Source organism: Mobula birostris, chromosome 4 (genome assembly GCF_030028105.1).
Source record: "Mobula birostris isolate sMobBir1 chromosome 4, sMobBir1.hap1, whole genome shotgun sequence".
Classification (NCBI taxonomy): domain Eukaryota; kingdom Metazoa; phylum Chordata; class Chondrichthyes; order Myliobatiformes; family Myliobatidae; genus Mobula; species Mobula birostris.
Window position 1 is genome coordinate 112,440,985 of NC_092373.1, and position 20,757 is coordinate 112,461,741.

Below are 20,757 nucleotides of genomic sequence, written 5' to 3' on the forward strand. Positions count from 1 at the left end.
TATACAGAGGCAAGAACATGGAGATGCTGATCGCTTAGAATGTCAGTAACATTTTATATCTTATACTCTTACTGTATTAAACCATACACAATGCACGTTAAGTTGACTTTGTCAGTTATTTCCAGCCATGACGTCTTTGCTGTAGCAGATTTCTGCCTCACATTGCTGGGCAATCCCTGGTGCACTATTAAACTACACCACAAGCTTTGACGGACCATCTTCCTTTCCTCATCAGTTTCTATATTATTATCATATGTTATATTGTAGAAAATCCATCTATACTTAAATCTGGTGTAGTGTGTAACCATTAGAACGTCTAGTTCCTAGGGCGGAACTGAGAACTGGGTTATTTGATTTGTAAAATTTGATTTGATTTGTTAACTTGTAAAGTAATTTTATTTTTTTGATGACGTCTAAAGTAAGATAGTTTTGAAGCTGTCAACCTAACTTTACTCCTATCTAATCAATACTGACTAAAAGATTACATGTTTGTGGATTGGACTCTGCAGTTCTAATTATGATGTGTTTCTGGTTTCCAGTCACTCCTTTTCCGGTTACAATTTTGGGCGATTTTTGAATCAGCATGGACTGCAGATAATGAAGTGAACTAAACTGAATATGCCTAGACTCTTTCGATTTTGTGTTTTATGGTCTGTATTTTGTTGCTGTTTGTGTGATTTGTTTTTTTTTCTTTACACTTGGGGGCTTTTGATATTTTTCTTTGAACAGGCTCCATGGTTTTCTTTGTTTCATAGCTGTCTGTGGGGAAGATGAATCTCAGGGTTATATACTGCTTACATACTTTGATAATAAATGTACTTTGAACTTCAAACAGGTAATTCCAAGGGTAACTTGAGCTCGCACAGAGTCTGATCTAAAACAACTGATATCACGGATTTTGATTTTTATACATTTTTTAAATTAATTTCTAAGCTTTGTCTTTTCCATTTAAGTTTTATTCATCAGTACATCAAATAGATTGGTAGCCTATTTCTTAATTACTTTAGTTCTGCTTATTTTACAGTTCTGTTAAATTGCTTTAATCTTCATTCTTGTATACAACCTTGTCTACTTATCAGCTTCTTTTCAAAATCATACCGATGAATTAAAAACGTGGCCAGGGAGAGACTAAGTCATCTTAGAGACTAGCATGTCTTAACCCACAGCAGTTGGGTGTTAATTTTAATGAGTAATTCTCCTTGTAGTTACAGAGGATAAAATCATGTTGACTCAGGAGACAACGGCAAAAAGGAAAATGTTTTGGAGAATATTCATATTACTTTCGAGGAGGTATTTTAAGGTGGATAGGTCCCCAGGCTCAGACCAAGTGCAATATTGATCTTTGTGGGAGTCTAGTGGAGAAACAGTGAAGGCCCTTCCAGAGATATTTGCTTCATCATTAGTCACTGGCAAAGTTTCTGAAGACTATAATGTAGCTAATGTTGTTCCGTTGTGCTGGACAGAAAGAACTACAATCTATAAATCAGTGAACAGTGATGAGCCAAGGGCAGTGGAAACAGATGAAGTAAAAGTCTTTGTTTTTGCCATGTGATGACAGGAATGAAGGTGACCATTTTGTGACTGGTTTGGTGAGCTGATTCTTGCTCTGGGATAACTTCGTCAGGGCATCTGAACATGGGCACAAAGAGGTTCTGCTAAAGCTGAGACCATTCTTAGATAAGATGCTGTTTGTTGTGTAAAATGGAAGGTTTGCAGAACGAACTGCCTGTGAGTTGGCAGACTGGGTCCAGTTTTTGGGTGACTGGTTAGACTGGTTTGAACCAGTCGAGCTGAACAGAATAAAACAAATAACATAAGATACAAAGATGAAGGGAGAGCCATAAAACAATACCGCTTGTAGCCTTGGACCACTTCCAGTCAGAAGATGACACAGGTCATTCAGATGACCTCATGTAGAAACGTTTAATAGAAATATTAGTTTAATTTGCTGGTCAGTGATGTCAAGGCAAACTTCTGTTTATAAAAGCAACTGGCCAGCTCTTAATTAGTGCAATATTTGAAACTGGTCAACTAACTTCTTGATACACTTTTACCAAGTTTATGAATCTCATCGTTTCCTGTATTTTTAATCCTTTTAGGACTAATAAGGTTAAGCAGTCTCTATAATTTGAAAAGCTTTCTGCTCCATGTAATTTTTACTGTTCTCTTGAATCAGCTGATCCATTAACAATTATAACCATACCATTAACACCATACCCACCAATCATCCCATCTCCCCAAACCCATGTTTTATCACTAGCTTTGTAAAGCATTGTTGTTACCTACTTTGGTTTCTCTCTGCAGATAGCTTGATTCTCATATTAAAATATGGTCTGGCACCAGAAAAGGTTAGGCTTTTCACCAACATTATTGGACAAGTAGGGCAGAAGCCCACATTTCCCCAGATTTGTCAGAATTAGAGGTTTAATATAATTTTCTAATACTTGTTTTCAATCTGCTCTTCATTAATTCTTTTTGTATTAACATTGCTGGAGAATATCTTAGATATGCCCTACTTATATTGCCAGCTATATTATTTACTGATTTTCTTTCACATAACAGGCTTCTCTGTATTTATTGTATAGTTCATCCTCCTTATATTGAGCTTTGGTTATAAGACTTACCTTCAGACAAGGTGCTATCCTGTTAACCAGCATCATCAGGCTTTTCCAGATACATGACTCCATTCACCAAGAATGCAACAAGAGTTGCAGGTAAAACCATCTTCAAGGGGCAAAATGGAGATTGCGGACCAAACTTGAATAAATGAGGCAACACACACAAAATGCTGGAGGAACTCAGCAGGCCAGGCAGCACCTATGGATAAGAGTACAGTCGACATTTCGGGCCGTGACCCTTTTCCATAGATGCTGAACCCTTGCTCAGTAAATCCTGAAGATATCTTGTTTTCAAAGCATGCCATAGAATTACCTTAGGTAAAACTTTCATCACTTCAAGTTCCTTAAGACCAGCTTTTGTACCCAAAGCCTTCCTGTTTACCACACCATGAAAGTTTTATGAGTTGTCCTCCAACAAATTTTGCAAGCAGATTGATGAAACCTGTTTTTTTTACCAGTCATGCTGAGTGCACCATCACTTGTCAAGTAAACTATTTTCGAAAAGTTAATTTGTTGACCAGGCAATTATTTTACTACTGCCTTACATATTTCAATCCTTGTGGTGTGTTCAGGTAACATTACCAAGTTAACCAGTACTTTCTATATTTCATCATCCCTATAAAATCAAGCAATAATGGCTAAGCCTAGCTGATGATGTAATATCAGCACTACCATCAAGAAAAATGGAGAGAAATTTACATGAACTGTTGTCTTTTGTTAGCTGTTCTGCTATGTTTGTTAGTATTCTATCTTTTACTGTGGTTCTGCTCACTGATGAACCCTGAATGTGCTAAATAATTTTATCTTTTTCTGGAAGACAATCAAAAAGGAAAGGAACACACTGCAGCAAATATATTAAAGGTTTAAAGTACATTCATTATATAAGTATGTATGCAGTATACAACTCTGAGATTTGTCTTCCCCAGAAAGACACAAAACAAATAAAAAACATGGCAGCCATTCAAAGAAAAGTATTAACCCCTCATATACAAAAAATAATTCACACAAATGGCAATAAGAACAACAAACCCCCTCATGCACAAAAGAACAAATAATTCAAATGACAACAAGACCATCAAGTCTCTCCCATGCAGTAAACAAATCATGCAAACAACAAGAACATCAACATAATCCACACGCCAAAAAAAAAGGCAAAAACAGAAACATGAGTGGGTTTTTTTTGAAACTTTATATCTGGCACTAACTTAAGCTGTAAAGACCTGAAATAACTGTTGAAGTATTTGACTATATTTTCTTGTTGTTGATTTATTTTCTCACAGTCATTTATAAACAGTTTCATAATGCCACTTTACAGACGAAGTCTTGCATATCACTGCTTCGCAACATAATCTGCATAATGCTTTATCATTTTTTGTTAATCATGTCAAATTTTTCACTCCACCAGTCTTGAAAATCTCTGCTGCTTCTCCTATTTTTTTTGTTTCTTTGCTGTTGTATCTTATATTCTGAACAAGCTTAAAAGGGCAAACAATTTAAAAATATTCATGGAGGCACTAAAGTGAATAGTGTTTATTATCCCTGAATATTCAGTGTTGATATACAAATGACAGAAGTAAAAATATAAGCAGATCGAAGCCAATTCCAACTGGCTCAACCCCTTATTAGTGAATTACCAATGCGCACACCAAGTCAGTGAGGATTTCAAAAAGTGTTATCTGAAGTCACATGCTCACACAACCATAGCTGGCATGAGACATTTCCTGTGAAAACATCTCACTGGTCTTGGGTTGTAAAAAGAATAATTCACTGCCTCATTTGGCAGTTAAGATAAACCATTATATACCTTTACATTGTGGGTGGGGTTTAAAGAATTGATGGGCAGAATTGCATGCTGTATGCCAATAAAACTTTTGCATGTGCTATCTTGGGTATGCATACCATTGGTTCACCACCCTCGGACTAGATCTTCCTCTCTTATCATTTTAGGCTATTTGTTGAAGTTCCCATTACCATGGCTAATATTCTGATATCAGGGTTATTAATATGATTTGGGCTCTGGACATTTGGCTGAATGGAATTGGAGCAGTATTTAGCAGTAAGCCTGCACAATAAGAAATGGCGAGTAGCATGACTACGCTATCAAATGATTAACAAGACATAATGGAAAATCAACAGCAATTCAGTTAACTTGTCTAAAAAAAAGACCAGAATAAAGAACTCTTCAATTGTCATTGACATTCCTGAATCCCCTTAGATCTTAATTACCCTCATTTTGCCAAGCACTAGAAAACTGACAATTTGTATATTTTCACTAATACCATAAAAATAATAAATCCTTCAGTGCAAATGTTATTTGGGTAGATTATTAAAATGCACACACACACGCGTTTTACTTCATCTACAAGTATAATGTATACCTGAAATAACTTTGTTCATCTGTAAGACAAGTGAAATTAGTAATTATACTAGGGACATGATGGTTTATTAGGTTGCTATATTAACATTTCACTTCTGTTGATATGGCATAAGTTGATGATGGGCAAGTCTATCGCTCTAAATTTTTAGTCAGAAGTTTGTCTAACTCTAGCTCCCACTGGGTTTAAAAGTGTTGTGCAAATCTCACCCAATTAGCATTATGCTGTACAGCTCACTTCGGTAGATCAGTAAATTTGCTGACGTAAAAGATTTACATCGCAAGTGGTTCAAGCTGCTAATACATATCCGGAAATACCCAATAACTGGAATAATGATAGAACCTACAAAAATTAGACAATTAAGATTTTATTATTACACCATGTATTATTATTTCTGATTTTATCAGTAAGTCATATTTGGCTTTCTTGGCTATGTTGGTATTCTGTTGTTGTTCTTTTTATATATATGATTTGATGTGGTTTCAGCCTTAATTAATAATGAACATTCCAAAACAAATTACATAAAAATACAGACTTTTTTTGGGGGGGGGGAATGTTAGCTGTAGCACTTTAAGCTAAAACAGGATCTTGCTAGATTCTGCCTTCTCATCAGAATTAAACTGAGGGACTGAAAACCATCATTGACTAAGACAACTGCTGAAAGCTGGGGGATACAAGTTTAAAAAGTTTCTCAAGAATTTTGGGAATGATATTCCTCTGTCAGACCTTTCATACAAATTGATCGATTCAGGTTTGCTAAGGAAATAAGAAAGCAGTAAGATACAGAGAATCATAAAGACGAGAAAATCCGCAGATGCTGGATATCCAAGCACCACACATAAATTACTGGAGGAATTCAGCAGGTCAGGCAGCATCTATGGAAAAAGGTATACAGTCGTCTGGGTAGCCTCCAACCTGATGGCACGAACATCGATTTCTCAAACTACTGGTAACTGCTGTCCTGTAAACTAAACTGGGAAAATGGTGCACGTGTGACAGGAAGAGCTATCAGTGTTGCAGAGGTAATGAATGGAGAATTAGAATGGCAGTTATACACACAAGATTCCTTTCTGTCCCTAGAGAACAATACAAAACACCTTACTCTGAATCTCATTTTTAAATGGCTGCTATGGATCTGAGGACTGATTAGCTAAAAATGTAGGCAAGGAATACAAGTTTCTGATGAAGAAATGAAAATCATGTCCTTCTTGAATCATGGTACAGAGGTTATTATGGAATGGATAACAACATTTTAAATGAATAAAATTGGGCTAAGAAATTTTGCTTTAAGGTGACTGGCTAAAATGTTGAGCAACACACACAAAGTGCTGGAGGAACTCGGCAGGTCCGGCAGCATCTACAGAGGGATATGAACTGTTGACATCTCAGGCCAAGACTCTTCATCAGGGAATGAGCCAGGATAAAAAGGGGAGAAGCACAAGTTGACAGGTGATAAATGATTCCATATGAGGGGAAATGCAGATGACTGGGGAATGGGAAGAGCAGTAAAGAGCCAAAGAATGATGAATCTGATGGGAGAAAATAAAGGGAGGGAGGTGATGGGTAGGTCATAATGCATAGAAGGAGAGAAGTGGAGACAGACAACCAGAATGAGGAAAAACAATGGGGGTAGAGGGGAGTGGTTACTGAAAGTTAGAGATAATTAATGTTCAGGCTATTAGGTTGGACACTACCAAGATAGAATGAGGTGTTGCTCTTCCAATGTGCATCTGGCCTCATTGTGGTAGCAGAAGCAACTACAGGTGGACATGTCAGTGTAGGAATGGGAGGTGGAAATGAAATGGATGGGCAGAGGGTGACCATGCCTGTTGTGTTAGATGGAACGAAGGTGCTCCACGATGGTGGTCCCACAATCTGTCTCAGGACACTCCTATGCAGCAGGGATCACACCGGTAGCATCAGATGCAATGAAATACCCCAAAAGACTCGTAGTTGAAACACTGCCTCACCTGGAAGGACTGTTTAAGGTCCTGAACGGTGGTGAGGGAGGAGGTAGGGGCAGGTGGAACATTTAACATGGTTGCAGAGATAAGTGCCGGGAAGGAGATCAGTGAAGAGAAGTGAGGGCAGATGTGCGGGTAATGTTAAAGATACAGTGAGGCAGCATCGACAGTAGTGGAAGGAAAACACCATTTTCTGAAAAAGAAAGAAAACATCTTGTATATGCTGGAATAAAAAGCCTCAACCTGATAACAGATGTGGCAGTGGCTGCATTTGAGAGACAGGAATAGCATTTTTACAAGTGACAATATTTTAAATGTTTAATCAAATGCAAATTAGATTTTCACAAATTTCAAGTGTAAACCATGACACCAATATGATCAAGTAACATTAATGCCAGAATGGTATCAAATTTTCTACATTTCATTTCTTCCTTCAGACATACATATAAACATGTGTGAGATATATAACTACTGGCTTTTAAACTGAATAGTTCCATTTCACAGATTTTGTAACTGTTGAAATAAAGGCTGCCAATATTATACTCACAATGTCAGTGTAAAAAGAGGTAGTTTCCTAATAATGCTTGAAAGGTCAAGGTGCATTACGTTAAGGATGTGGAGGCTCTGGAAAGTTTGCTCTGGAGAGTCAGGAACTGGGTGGGGGGGGGGGGATTGGCCGGGATAGATGCTTATAAAATTCTGAGAGGCAGAGAAAGGGTAAGACAGCCATAATCTTTATTGCAGGGCATAAATGTCAAGCACTGGAGCATATATTTAAAATGCAAAGGGAAAGTTTAAAGGAGATATGCAGGGCAAGTTTATGTTTTACACCGAGAGTGACTGGTAGCTTGAATAGGCTGCCAGGAATAGCGGTGGGAGCAGATGTGATAGTGGTCTTTAACAGGTAGTCAGATAGAAAAGTGAATATGCAGGAATTGGAGAGACAGGGATCTGGAAGAGGCAGAAATATTTCAGTTTAATTCGATGCCATGTTTAGTACAGATATCAAGGGCTGAAAGTCCTGTACTATATGGGTTCTATGAATAACCCAGATGTGAAACATCTTGCCTATTTTTCACCATAGATGTTGAAGTACATTTATTGTATTTTTAATATCAGAGTTGATTATGTACCAAGAGGCCCTTTACATTCCATTTGTCTAGCCAAAGCAAGGTGCAACATAATAAGAGATCTGAAAATAATAGTTGGCTTAGTGCTGAAACAATAAGTTGAGATTTTTTGAGGAGTTGCTATCCATTGAAAAGGCAATAAGGGACTGTAGCTTGATTTCTTAAGTACTTAGCAAAACATAATGAATTTTCTACTTCAGTTATCATGTGGTAAAGCATAATTAATAAAAACCCAAGATACGATATCAGGAAAGTACAGCTGCTTTTTCATACTGCCACAAAATTAATGTTCTGTGCATCAGACTTCTTCTGATTAATGTCTCAGAAAATATGGAATGATTTCATTTAAAGTGCTTTTGCATAAAATAAATTTAATCTATTTTTTGTGTGGAACTTAAGAAACCAATGAGCATCAATTGAAGCTGATTAATATAAAAGTGTCCCTAATGGAAGGTTCTACTTTTGTCTATTCATAAAATAAAAACTATTAGCCCCAGCTCAATCTAAATACACAGTAGCTTGCATATATTGAAATCATTGTGGCCAAATTCACACCCCATAGGGCGTAGCTATTAGCACAATGCTATAACATCTCTGGGCATTCTGGAGCTGGAGTTCAATTCTATCTCCGTTCTGTAAGAAGTCTTTGGATGTCCTCCCTGTGGAATGCGTGGGCTTTCTGCGGCTCCTCCAGTTTCCTTCCACAGTCCAAAGACGTGCCAAATAGGTTAACTGGTCATTGTAAATTGACCTGTGATTAGGTTAGAGTTAAATAGGGGCTGTGGAGTCGCTGGGGTGATGTGGCTCCAATGGCTGGAAGGGCCAACTCGGTGTTGTATTGCTAAAGCAAAAAAAAGACGTGGGGTTGCAATGTAATGACTTTAAGGAAAGAATCTATTTCACGTCCTTGGGAAGTGAGAAGTAACCAGAACAGCTAGTGCACCCACAGGCAGAGCTAGAACATACAAATCCCAGAAGATAGCAACCAAGGTCTTGAGAACTGGAACTGCAAACAAGCAATTTTGATTACTGCAACAGCATGCTGCCCAATCAATGGACCTGGATACAGCACTGCAAGCTCAAAGGTTCAGAAGCAGCTTCTGCCCCTCCACCATCAGATTTCTGAACAGCCCAGGAACTCAGCAAGACAACATCATTATTCTTGTTTTGCACTAATTATTTCTATAACTTAGATTTTTGTCTTTCAACTGTACTGCTGCCACGAACAGCAAATATTTCGTCAATTATCAGCATAACACACCTGATTCTGATTTTCACTATAGTGATTAAGGAGAATTATTATATCTTCCTATACCATATCAAATGTAATGGTGACCTAATGAACTGTCAATTCACCCCATCCCTTCAGGAACCTACCAATTTATTTTCTCATTCAGGACATCTGTTTAATCTCATCCTCAGTACAGTTAGCACAATTTGCAAGTGTCAGATTTACATCCCATAACTTATTGAGCCACTACTTCATCTGAACAGAATGCCAAACGCTAACCACCACTGTCCCTGCTACCTGAAGCACAGTTTGACCAATAGTTGTAATGTAGCCAACACAACTTATTACAGCAGGAACTAATGAGAGGACTCAGAATGATAGATATACTACTTGAGTAGGGGAGGTTGTCATCATCTTTAATGCATTAGGTCATGGCAATCAGAAGACACAAAACATTTGAAGGTATTGGAATCTTCATACCTAATTCTTCTCACATTTAACTCAAAACTTCCCGATGTATTTTGCAAGTATCATGAAGCAGGCACTCTTTACAGTTCCCCTCTCAATTTTACACATTTTCATAGAATTAGAGTTGTACAGCACAGCTCTGACTTATCACATCCAAGTTGCTTTGTCCTTCTACGTTAAACCCATTTACCAGCATTCGGTCCGTATTCTTCCTGTTAAGAGTGGCTATCCAAATACTTAAGCAGTGATTGCATCAGAATCTACCTAATTCTGGGCAGCATAGTCTAAACACTAAATATTCTCTTTAAGATTCCTTCTTCTCACCTCAAAACTATTCTCCAGAAATTCTCCACGTCCCATTCCCATTCTGATATGTCTATCCATGGCCTCCTCTACTGTAAAGATGAAGCTACACTCAGGTTGGAGGAACAACACCTTATATTCCGCCTGGGTAGCCTCCAACCTGATGGCATGAAGATTGACTTCTCAAATTTCCACTAATGCCCCACCTCCCCTTCGTACCCCATCCGTTATTTATTTATATACACACATTCTTTTTCTTTCTCTCCTTTTTCTCCCTCTGTCCCTCTCACTATACCCCTTGCCCATCCTCTGGGTTTTCCCCCGTCCCCCTTTTCTTTCTCCCTGGGCCTCCTGTCCCATGATCCTCTCATATCCCTTTTGCCAATCACCTGTCCAGCTCTTGGCTCCATCCCTCCCCCTCCTGTCTTCTCCTATCATATTGAATCTTCCCCTCCCCCTCCAACTTTCAAATCTCTTACTAGCTCTTCTTTCAGTTAGTCCTGGCGAAGGGTCTTGGCCCGAAACATCAACTGTATCTCTTCCTAGAGATGCTGCCTGGCCTGCTGCGTTCACCAGCAACTTTGATATGTGTTGCTTGAATTTCTTGCATCTGCAGAATTCCTCGTGTTTGCCTCCACAAATGCTGCCTGACCTGCTAAGTTCCTCCAGCATTTTGTGTGTGTTAAACTTGCGCCTTCTTGTTTTTGATACCTACCATGAGAAAAGATTCCAACAAATCTTTACCGTGACCCCCCACCATATTTTATAAAGCTTTATCAGGTCACCCCTTAGTTACCTTCGCTTCAAGAAAACAAGCCTTACATATCCCGTCTCTCCCCATAACTAAGGTCCTCCAAAACAGACACCAACCTGGTCAATCTCCTCTACTATCCTGACTCATAATCAATGACTTAGCCTATGAAGGTGAGCATGCCATATGCCGTCTTCACCACTATCTACCAGGATTGCTCTGACCATGGATTGTAGGACTTGAACCACAGGTCTCCTCATTCATCAATGCTCCTTAGTGCTCTGTCATTTACTATACATGTCCTATCGCTGTCTGAGATCCCAAAATGCAGAACCTTGCACTTGTTAGTATTAAACTTCAACTGCCAGTGTTATACCCAGCTTTCCATCTGATTTGTATTCTGCTGTAGCCTGAGACACAACACCAACAACAGTCATGCCATCTGCAAACTTACTAATTATACCTCTACGCTCACATCCATGTCATTAAAATTTATCACAAACAACAAGCATTCCAACACTGTTTTCTGCAGTACAGTTTCATCTCAAATACCCACAAACTGCAATAAGGTCAGGCAGAGAAGGAATGTGCAAGAAGTGAGTGGTGTTCTGTTCACATCCTGAATGCCAAGCTCCATCAGCACCAGCTCCAGCTTAGAAAGAGTTAACGACACAAAAATTGCTGTGTCCACCTTTTTGAGCTTCTAGGAATGCAATGCCTGGGCTGCACTGAGCCATAACTATAACTGCAACAGTTGGCAAATTTAACTGGAGCTATTCATATTATATCATTGACAGCAAGGTACACAAAATGCTCCAGGAACTCAGCAGGTCAGGCAACATCTATGGAGGAATTTAACTGGTTGACATTTGGAACCTAGACCCTTCATCAGGACAGTAATAGAAGGGGATAGAAGTTAGAATAAAATGATGGGGAAGAGAAAGGAGTACATACTTGTAGGTGATAGGTGAAACCAGGTGTAGGGTAAGGAGGGTGGTGGGGAGGGAAGATGATTTGAGAAGATGGAAGGTGATAGGTGGAAGAGGTAAAGGGCTGAAGAAGTTATCTAATAGAAGGGATCAGCGGACCATTGAAGAAAGGGAAGGAGAAAGGGCACTAGAGGGAGGTGATGGGCAGGTGAGGAGGAAGGGTGTGGGGGGAGCCAGAATAGGGAATGGAAGAGAGAAAAGGAGGAAGGGGGGAGAAATTACTGGAAGCTAGAGAAATCAATGTTCATGCCATCAGGTTGGAGGCTACCTGGACAGACTATGTCACTTCTTGTCAGTAGAGGAGGCTGACACCAGTAGAGGGGATCTGATATCGAGAGGCCACTGCATAAGATCAGAAAAAGTTACCTAAGGTTTCAAACTCAAGTCAGCTCCATCATGGGCATTAACCTCCCCAGCATCAATGACATCTTCAAAAGGCGATGTCTCAAACAGGCAGCGCCTATCTTTAAGGACCCCCATCACCCAGGACATACCCGCTTCTCATTGCTGCCATTGAGGAGGAGCCACAGGAGCTGAATACCCACATTCATTGTTTTAAGAACAGCTTCTTCCCCTCCACCATCAGAATGCTGAATGGATAATGACTCCACGTATACTACCTCACTATTTTTTTGCTGTCTTTTTGAATGGCTTATTTAAGTTAATTTTTATATACAGTACATATATATTTCTATAAGCTATATATTTATTGCTTTTTAAAACAATTATGTATTGCATTGTACTGCCTGATGTACACCACTAACTTTAAGCCTGATTCTCATTCAACATGTCGAAATAGGCAAATTCAAATTAGTGGTCACCAGGAAATCTGCTTTTCGTGGACAGAGCAAAGGTGTGTTGGGTCTCACTGATGTACTGGAGGTCACATTAAGGATGCCAGATACAGTAGACGACCCCGACAGACTCAGAGGTGAAGTGTTGCCTCAGCTGGAAGGACTGTTTGGGATCTTGAACGGTAGTGAGTGAGGAAGTGTGGAGGCAGGTGTAGCACTTGTCCCATTGCAAAATAACAGGCAGGATAGACAAAAGAGAGTCAGTGGATATTGTTTACTTGGAGTTTCAGAAGGCCTTTGACAAGGTGCCGCACATTAGACTGCTTAACAAGATAGTATTAAAGGAAAGATACTAGAATAGATAGAAGATTGAGTGACATAGGGGGCAAAGACTGGAAATAAAGGGAGCCTTTTCTGGTTGGTTGCTGGTGACCAGTGAAGTTCCACATGGGTTGGTGTTGGCACCACTTTGTTTCACATTATATGTCAATGATTTGGATGACAGAATTGATGGCTTTTTGGCAAAGTGTGCAGATGATGCAAAGATAGTAGAGGGGTACATTCTGTTGAGGAAATGGAGTCTGCAGAAGGGCTTAGACAGATTGGGAAAATAGGCAAAGAAGTGGCAGATGGAATTAGTGTAGGGAAGTGTATGGTCATGTACTTTGGTAGAAGGAATTAGATTCAAAGATTCAAGATTCAAAAGATTCTAAAAACTTTATTGTCATTCTAACCATACATCAGCTCTGCAGGGCAGAATGAGACAGTGTTCCTCAGGGGCAGTGCAATCATAACATAACAAACGCAACACTAAATAATAAACATAACAATAAATAGTGAAACACAACAGCCACATGCCAGTTAAATCAGATATAAGTGTCCAGTGCAAGTTAAAAGTGTCCAAAGTAGAGTCAGGTGGAGTAGCTATTTAGCAGTCTGATTGCCTGTGGGAGGAAGCTGTTTAGAAGCCTTGTGGTTTTAGTTTTGATGCTCCTGTAACGTTTGCCTGATGGCAGAAGAACAAACAGTTCATGGAGAGGGTATGAGGGGTCTTTAATGATGTACTGTGTCTTCTGGAGGTCTTTGACAGAAGGTTGGGAGATCCCAATAACCTTCTCTGCTCCCCTAACCACCCTCTGCAAGGCTTTTTTGTTGACAGTACTGCAGCTAGAGTACAAGGCTGTGATGCAAAAGGTCAGCACACTCTCAACCACGCCTCTGTAGAATGTAGTTAAGATGTTAGTGGGGAGTGATGCTTGTTTAAGTTTCCTCAGAAAGTGCAATCTTGGCTGGGCCCGTTTCACAATCCTAAGTGGTGTTCCTGGACCAGTACGTAGACTATTTACTAAATGGAGAGGAATTTCAGAAATCAGTGGTGCAAAGGGACTTGGGAGTTCTTGGACAGGATTCCCTAAAGCTTAACTTGCAGGTTGAGTTGGTGATAAGGAAGGCAAATGCACTTTTAGCATTCATTTTGAGAGGACTAGAATATAAGAGCAAGGATGTAATGCTGAGGCTTTATAAGGCATTGGTCAGACTGTACTTGGGAGTATTGTGAGCAGTTTTAGGCCTTTTATCTTAGAAGTGGTGGGCACGTGGACAAGTGGTTAAAGCATTCGTCTAGTGATTTCAAGGTCGCTAGTTCGAGCCTGTGGCAGCGTGTTTGTGTCCTTGAGCAAGGCACTTAATCACACATTGCTCTAGTGTCTCTGCGAGGAGTGGCGCCCCACACAGACTTCCAATCTGCGCCTTGTAAGGCATGAAAATGCCTGACGCAGGCCTCAAGGTCTGAGTCGACATTCCCTATCTTAGAAGTGAGATTTGTTCCGGGAATGAAAGGGTTGATGTATGAGGAGCGTATGATGGTTCTGGGCCTGTACTTGCTGAACATTGAAAGGGCTAGATAGAGTGGATGTGGAGAGGATGTTTCATATAATGGGCAAGTCTAGGACCATAGGTCAGAACTTTAGAATAGAGGGACATCCATTCAGAACAGAGATGAGGAGGAATTTCTTTATTTAGAAGGTGGTCAAAATGTGGCATTTATTGCCACAGATGGCTGTGAAGCTCAAGTCATTAAGTATATTTAAAGCAGAGGTTGAATGTTTCTTGATTAGTCAGGATATCAAAGGTTACAGGGAGAAGATAGGAGAATATAGTTGAGAGGGATAATATATCAACTATGCTGGAATGGCAGAGGATTCAATGGGCAGAATGGCCTAGCTCTGCTCCATTGTCTTATGATCTGGGAGCAAGTAGACAGCTTAAATGATATGACTGGTACACAATTAAAAAGAAAAACTCATGGTCACCAATTTTTACCTCATCTAACAAACAGAAATGAACATATTAATGTCTGAATGTTGTACATGGTGAACTTTCAATTCATTGGTAACCTCATTGGTAGATAGCCTACAAGGTAGGTTTGTAAAGGGTCAACAAATTGATGGATTATTTCTGATCAGATTTCAACTTACTTGGTAAGACTGAAAATTAATTCAACAGGCACCTCATAATTCACTTTCTTCAAGGAAGATTTTTCTATTGGCTTTTTGATATATATATTTTTCCACAAGATGGGGTTTTTCTAGAGAATCTAATATTTAATGAGAATCATGACAATAATAACATCACTACCCATACCAGACCAATGAGAGTCCAGTTGAAAGTTAACCATATTACCATAAGCCTGGGGTCATTTATAGATCAGATTGTTGAAGGGTGGCAGATGTGTCTCAAAGTCATTAGTGAACCAGATGGATTTTTATGGTATTTAGTCAGAAACTGAAAACCCTGAATATAATAATTGACAATCAGATGATTCATGATTATGCCTCTGAGTATATTACTGCCAGATGTGGCCTGGTTCTCAATGTCTACTGCTGTTAGTTTTAACTGGAATGGAGCAGAACTACCACAAAACTACCTTTAGCTATTCAAATGGCTGAAAATCCAAGATATCTGCACATGCACTGTTTAGACAGGTTTACTGCGTCTGACCATGATGTTCCAAAGAGTTGAGTATTCACAATATTGTTGTAACATAGGCTAAGCTTTTGTAAATATAATCAGTTTGATATCAATATGGAGTTAGCTTGGCTGCTGGAAATTTTTAAAACATTTACTTTCCCCAGGCAAACTGTATCTCATTGTGAGTATGCGTAATTCCATTCCAATAGGCCTCACAAGTGAAATCTTACTGAAGTGTCACACAGTAACTAATGAAACTGTTTAGCCATCTGGAATATAATTCAAATTTGTGGTTTTGTGCCATTTTAGTTTGCATTAAACAGCTGACACAAACACCAGGCAGGAGAGGAAAAATAAGTGGTGTATTGTTGTAGCACACACACAAAATGCTGATGGATCTCAGCAGGTCAGGCAGCGTCAATAGTGACAAATAAAGAACCAGCATTTCAGGCTGAGGCCCTTCATCAGGACTGGGAAGGAAGGGGGAAGAAGTCAGAATAAGAAGATAGAGTGAGGAGAAGGAGTACAAGCTAGATGATAGGTGAAACCAGGTGAGGGGGAAGGTAAGTGGGTGGGGGATGAAGGATGAAGTGAGAAGCTGGAGGGGATGGGTGGAAAAGGTGTAGGGCTGAAGAAGAAGGAATCTAATAGTAGAGCAGGTGGACCATGGGAGAAAAGAAGAAGGAGGGTCACCAGCAGGTGAGGAGATCAGATGTGGTAAGAGGAGCAAAAATGAGGAATGGAAAAAGAGAGGAAGGAGAGGGGGTTAGAAATTACTGTAAGTTAGAGAAATTGACGTTCACGGCATCAGGTTGAAACTTCAAAGTAAATTTATTATCAAAGTATATATGTGTCACTATAGACAATCCTGCAATTCATTTTCTTTTGGCATTTACAGTAAATACAAGAAAGACAATAGAATTAACGAAAGACCACACCCAACAGGGCAGACAAACAACAAATGTGCAAAAGACAACAGACCGTGCAAATACAGAAATAAAAAAAAACCAAATAAATGAACAAACTTACCATATATCAAGAACATCAGATGAAAGTGATGGGAACATAGGTTATGGGAACAATTCAGTGATGGGGTGGGTGAAGTTATCCCCACTAGTTCTAGAGCACAAACAAGGGAACATCTGCAGATGCTGGAAATCCAAGCAACACACACACCATGCAAGAGGAACTCAGCAGGCCAGGTAGCATCTATGGAAAAAAGTACAGTTGATGATTCACGCTGAAACCCTTCAGCAGTTCCAGAGGATGATGGTTGAGGGGTAATGACTGCTCCTGAACCTGGAAGTGTAAGCCCTGAGGCTCTTGCACCTCCTTCCTGATGGCGGCAGTCAGAAGAGTGTATGTCCTGGGTGGTGGGGGTCCTTGATGATGGATGCTGCTTTCCTGTGACAGCACTCCACGTAGGTGTGCTTAATGGTGGGAGCGCTTTATCCATGATGGACTGGACTGTATCCACTACTGTTTTTAGGCCTTTCTGTTCAAGGGCATTAGTATTTCCATAGCAGGCTATGATACATTCAGTCAATATACTCCCCACCACACACACATCTATACAAGTTTGCCAAAGGTTTAGATGACATACTGAATCTTCACTAACTTCTAAGAAAGTAGAGGCACTGCCAAGTCTGACTCTTTCCACCTCTGATTCCATGATGAAAATCGCTCGCGAACCTCTATAATCAGCTCCTTGGTCTGCTGACACTGACTGAGAGGTTGTCGTTATGGCACTTCAGCCAGATTTTCAATCTCCCTCCTAGATGCTGATTCATCACCACCTTTGATTTGGCCAATGACAGTGGTGTCATCAGTATACTTAAACTGGAGCTGTGCTGGGCCTCACAGGCATAAGTATAAAGCGAATAGGTTGGAGGCTACCCAGATAAAATATAATGTGTTGCTCGTCCAACCTGAGAATGATCTTATTGTAACAGCAGAGGAGCCTGTCTCATTTGGATCATCATCATATTGACTCTGAAGATGGCCATAAGTGAGATTCGGGACTGAGCATAAAGGATACAGAAAAAGGGAAGGACATGCATGGAATCAAAACAGTCCCTTAAGGTTACAGTGTTCTTTCAAGGTCATGTAAAGGTATTTTACCACAGAGTACTGAATTCTGTATTTACCAGAATCATTGTCACAATGTTTTCAAAGCCAGCAGTAGTTCAGTTACAATTTAATTGCAAACCTTGATAGATGGGGCAGTCATCATTCTGGAGCAGGGGATTTGCAACCTTGGTTAATGTGAGGGGACTATAAAAGGTTGGGAACTCCTAGTCCAGGGAAATCACTGGAAGCCACACTGCTTGACATACAATATATGACAGAGCCTGGTGTCAAAAATGCAGTTGTGCTGTTAGGCACTCAAGAAGAATCAAAATTTGTTAATTTTTTTTCCCCAGATGGACTTAATGTAGTGTGGATGGACAGAATAAATATCTATTAACAAAGGTAAATTAATTACTTTGCCCATATGTTTAGTATTTAGGAAATCACATTAAAGATAAATGCCTCATCCTGATTTGGAAAATATATACACACCTTAGCACAACATTTTACTGTACAGATGACCTGGGTTCAATTTCTGCCACTGCTTGTAAGGAGTTTGTACGTTAGTTTCCTCCAGGTACTCCAGTTTTCTCCCACAGTCCAATAATGTACAGGCTGGTAGGTTAACTGGTCATTGTAAATTGTCCAATGATTAGGCTAGGGTTAAATCAGGGGATTGCAGGGTGGTGAGGCTTGAAGGGCCAGAAGGGCCTCTTCCACACTGTATCTCAGTAAAGCCTGGTTTATACTTCTGCATCAACGCGTCACCGTAAGGTCTGCGTCGCTGCAAACCCTACGCAAAGCCGACACGGAACCCTACACGACAGCTAGCATTGCTGCGACGCGCACCTCTCCCAAAATGTAACCTCGCATTGTGGCAACACAGAACGCAACAATTGTGATTGGTCCACTTGGTAGCATCGCATGTCATCCTACGCTGTAATAGCTTCCCTTTGGGCAACTGAAGGGCAGGGAAGGAACTCTGGCTGCAATGCTTTCCATAAAGCCTTACAGACCTCCGAAATTATGGAGGACACATTTTGCCTGAGAAAAGACGCTCGCATCTTGTTTACCCCGAGACTACCATGACCATGAAGCCTTGCGCAGGCAGGTGAGTGCGCATGCGTGACATGCGCGAAATGCCGATGCAGACACACCAACGCTCAAGTATAAATGCTCACAATGCGCGTAGGCCACTTGCGTAGGTTACGGTGTCCAGTTAACGCAGAAGTATAAACCAGGCTTAAGTAAGTAAGGTGTGTGTGTGATAATACTGCAGCACCATGCAGCCTAAAACTTCCAGTACACGAAAGATGATAGAATACAGGGCTGAGATGGGTCTCAAGGAAAAGAAGCTAACTAAAGCATGGATGAAAGATGTAAGACAAAAGAATAAAGTTCAGATTGACGATTGCTGCAAGTGATGTTTCTATTCTCAACTCCAGTTCTGATATATCAAAAAAGATATGGATCTTGCACTTCCATATGGCCTTCATATCAACCCCAAAAGAGAGTTGCTAAAAAACAATGTTTCATAGGGTCTTGGATTTGGTATACAATATGATTAGTCAATATTTCCGAGAAGATCAACCAGTAATTCAAAGTTTTTTTAAATCAGCTAGTCAAGTTCAAAAATACGTAGTGGTGAGGAACTCAGCTGGCCAGGCAGCACCTACAGAAAAGAGTACAGTTGACGTTTTGGGCCAAAACCCTTCATCAGGACTGGAGAAAAAAAGATGAGCAGTCAGAGTTAGAAGATGGGGGGAGTGCTCCTCATCTTTTGTTCTGCAGTCCTGATGAAGGGTCTCAGCCTGAAATGTCATCTGTACCCTTTTCCATAGATGTAAACATGAGGAGTTCTGCAGATGCTGGAAATTCAAACAACACACATCAAAGTTGCTGGTGAACGCAGCAGGCCAGGCAGCATCTCTAGGAAGAGGTACAGTCAACGTTTCGGGCCTGAGTCCTGAAGAAGGGTCTCGGCCTGAACATCGACTGTACCTCTTCCTAGAGATGCTGCCTGGCCTGCTGCGTTCACCAGCGACTTTGATGTGTGTTGCTTCTTTTCCATAGATGCTGCCTGGCCTGCTGAGTTCCTCCAGCATTTTGTACGCGTTGCTTGGATTTCCAGCATCTGCAGGTTTTCTCTTGTTTGTACATAATGGTGGCTTTGTCTTAAGTTATTATATGTGTACATGCATTTATGGGAAGTTGAGATAAAAATCCATCATCACTAAATTAACTGAAAATTGAAACACTAGTTGGAGATCATTAGTAACTTTCTTCACTTTATGAATAAAGCACTGAAATTTCATCAGAGATTGAAGTGTCAGTGGAAATTTGAAATAGGAATTTCTACCAGGCAGGATGATCAGTAAATGCGAGACCTGGAACAATCACATGTACTTCATTAGATTTTCTGTTGACACCAAGCTGAAGGATTCAGAGAAAGCCTACAAAATCCTGTGTGGAATCAACACCTGGGTTGACAAATGGTAAACACAATTTAAAAGAGGGAAATATTAAATGGAACTTGTTCCTGGGGAAACAAATGCACAGCTATATTTAAGGGGAATCTGGGGAAACAATATAAAAGAGTATGTTAATCAGCTGGGATGATGTAGGGGTCAAATGGAACAAAAATATTACCTGGCAACACATACAAAATGCTGGAGGAATTCAACAGGCCAGAGAGCATCTAGGGAAGGGAATAAACAATTGACATTTCAGGCCCAGACCCTTCATTAGGACTGGGGAATAAAACCCTCACCCTCTGATGCTCCAGAGAAGACAACCCATTCATGTTTGTCTTAAATACCACATTATAACATTTGGACAATGACTTGTTCCGATGCTTTTCTGGTCAACTTTGCAAAAATCTGCATGATTGTGAAAACAGAACCTTAAGGTCAGGGCCAAGCAGAAGCTATTTTATAATTGTGCTACTGTGGATTTTGGAAGAAGCATTCTAAATTAGTCCTTCAGCTCAAACTTCTACCCAAAGCTTGTGCATATAAGTTCTTTATAAGTATACACCACATGTCCTACAGAAACTGTTTCTTTCATTGAACATATAACAGTACAGGAGCAAGCC

General features: G+C 40.1%; 1 protein-coding gene across 6 annotated transcripts in view; it reads right to left on the reverse strand.

The window, feature by feature from the left end:
* Positions 1–20,757, reverse strand: part of spock3 (SPARC (osteonectin), cwcv and kazal like domains proteoglycan 3) — a 502,312-nt gene that overhangs the window by 100,784 nt on the left and 380,771 nt on the right. For 3 of the 6 annotated variants that reach the window (XM_072255934.1, XM_072255932.1, XM_072255933.1), the window contains exon 7: positions 16,623–16,802. The exons of the other annotated variants lie outside the window; for them this stretch is intronic. In XM_072255934.1, the coding sequence (XP_072112035.1) occupies positions 16,623–16,802 (180 nt within the window). The remainder of the gene's footprint in view (positions 1–16,622; positions 16,803–20,757) is intronic. 6 annotated transcript variants of the gene reach the window in all.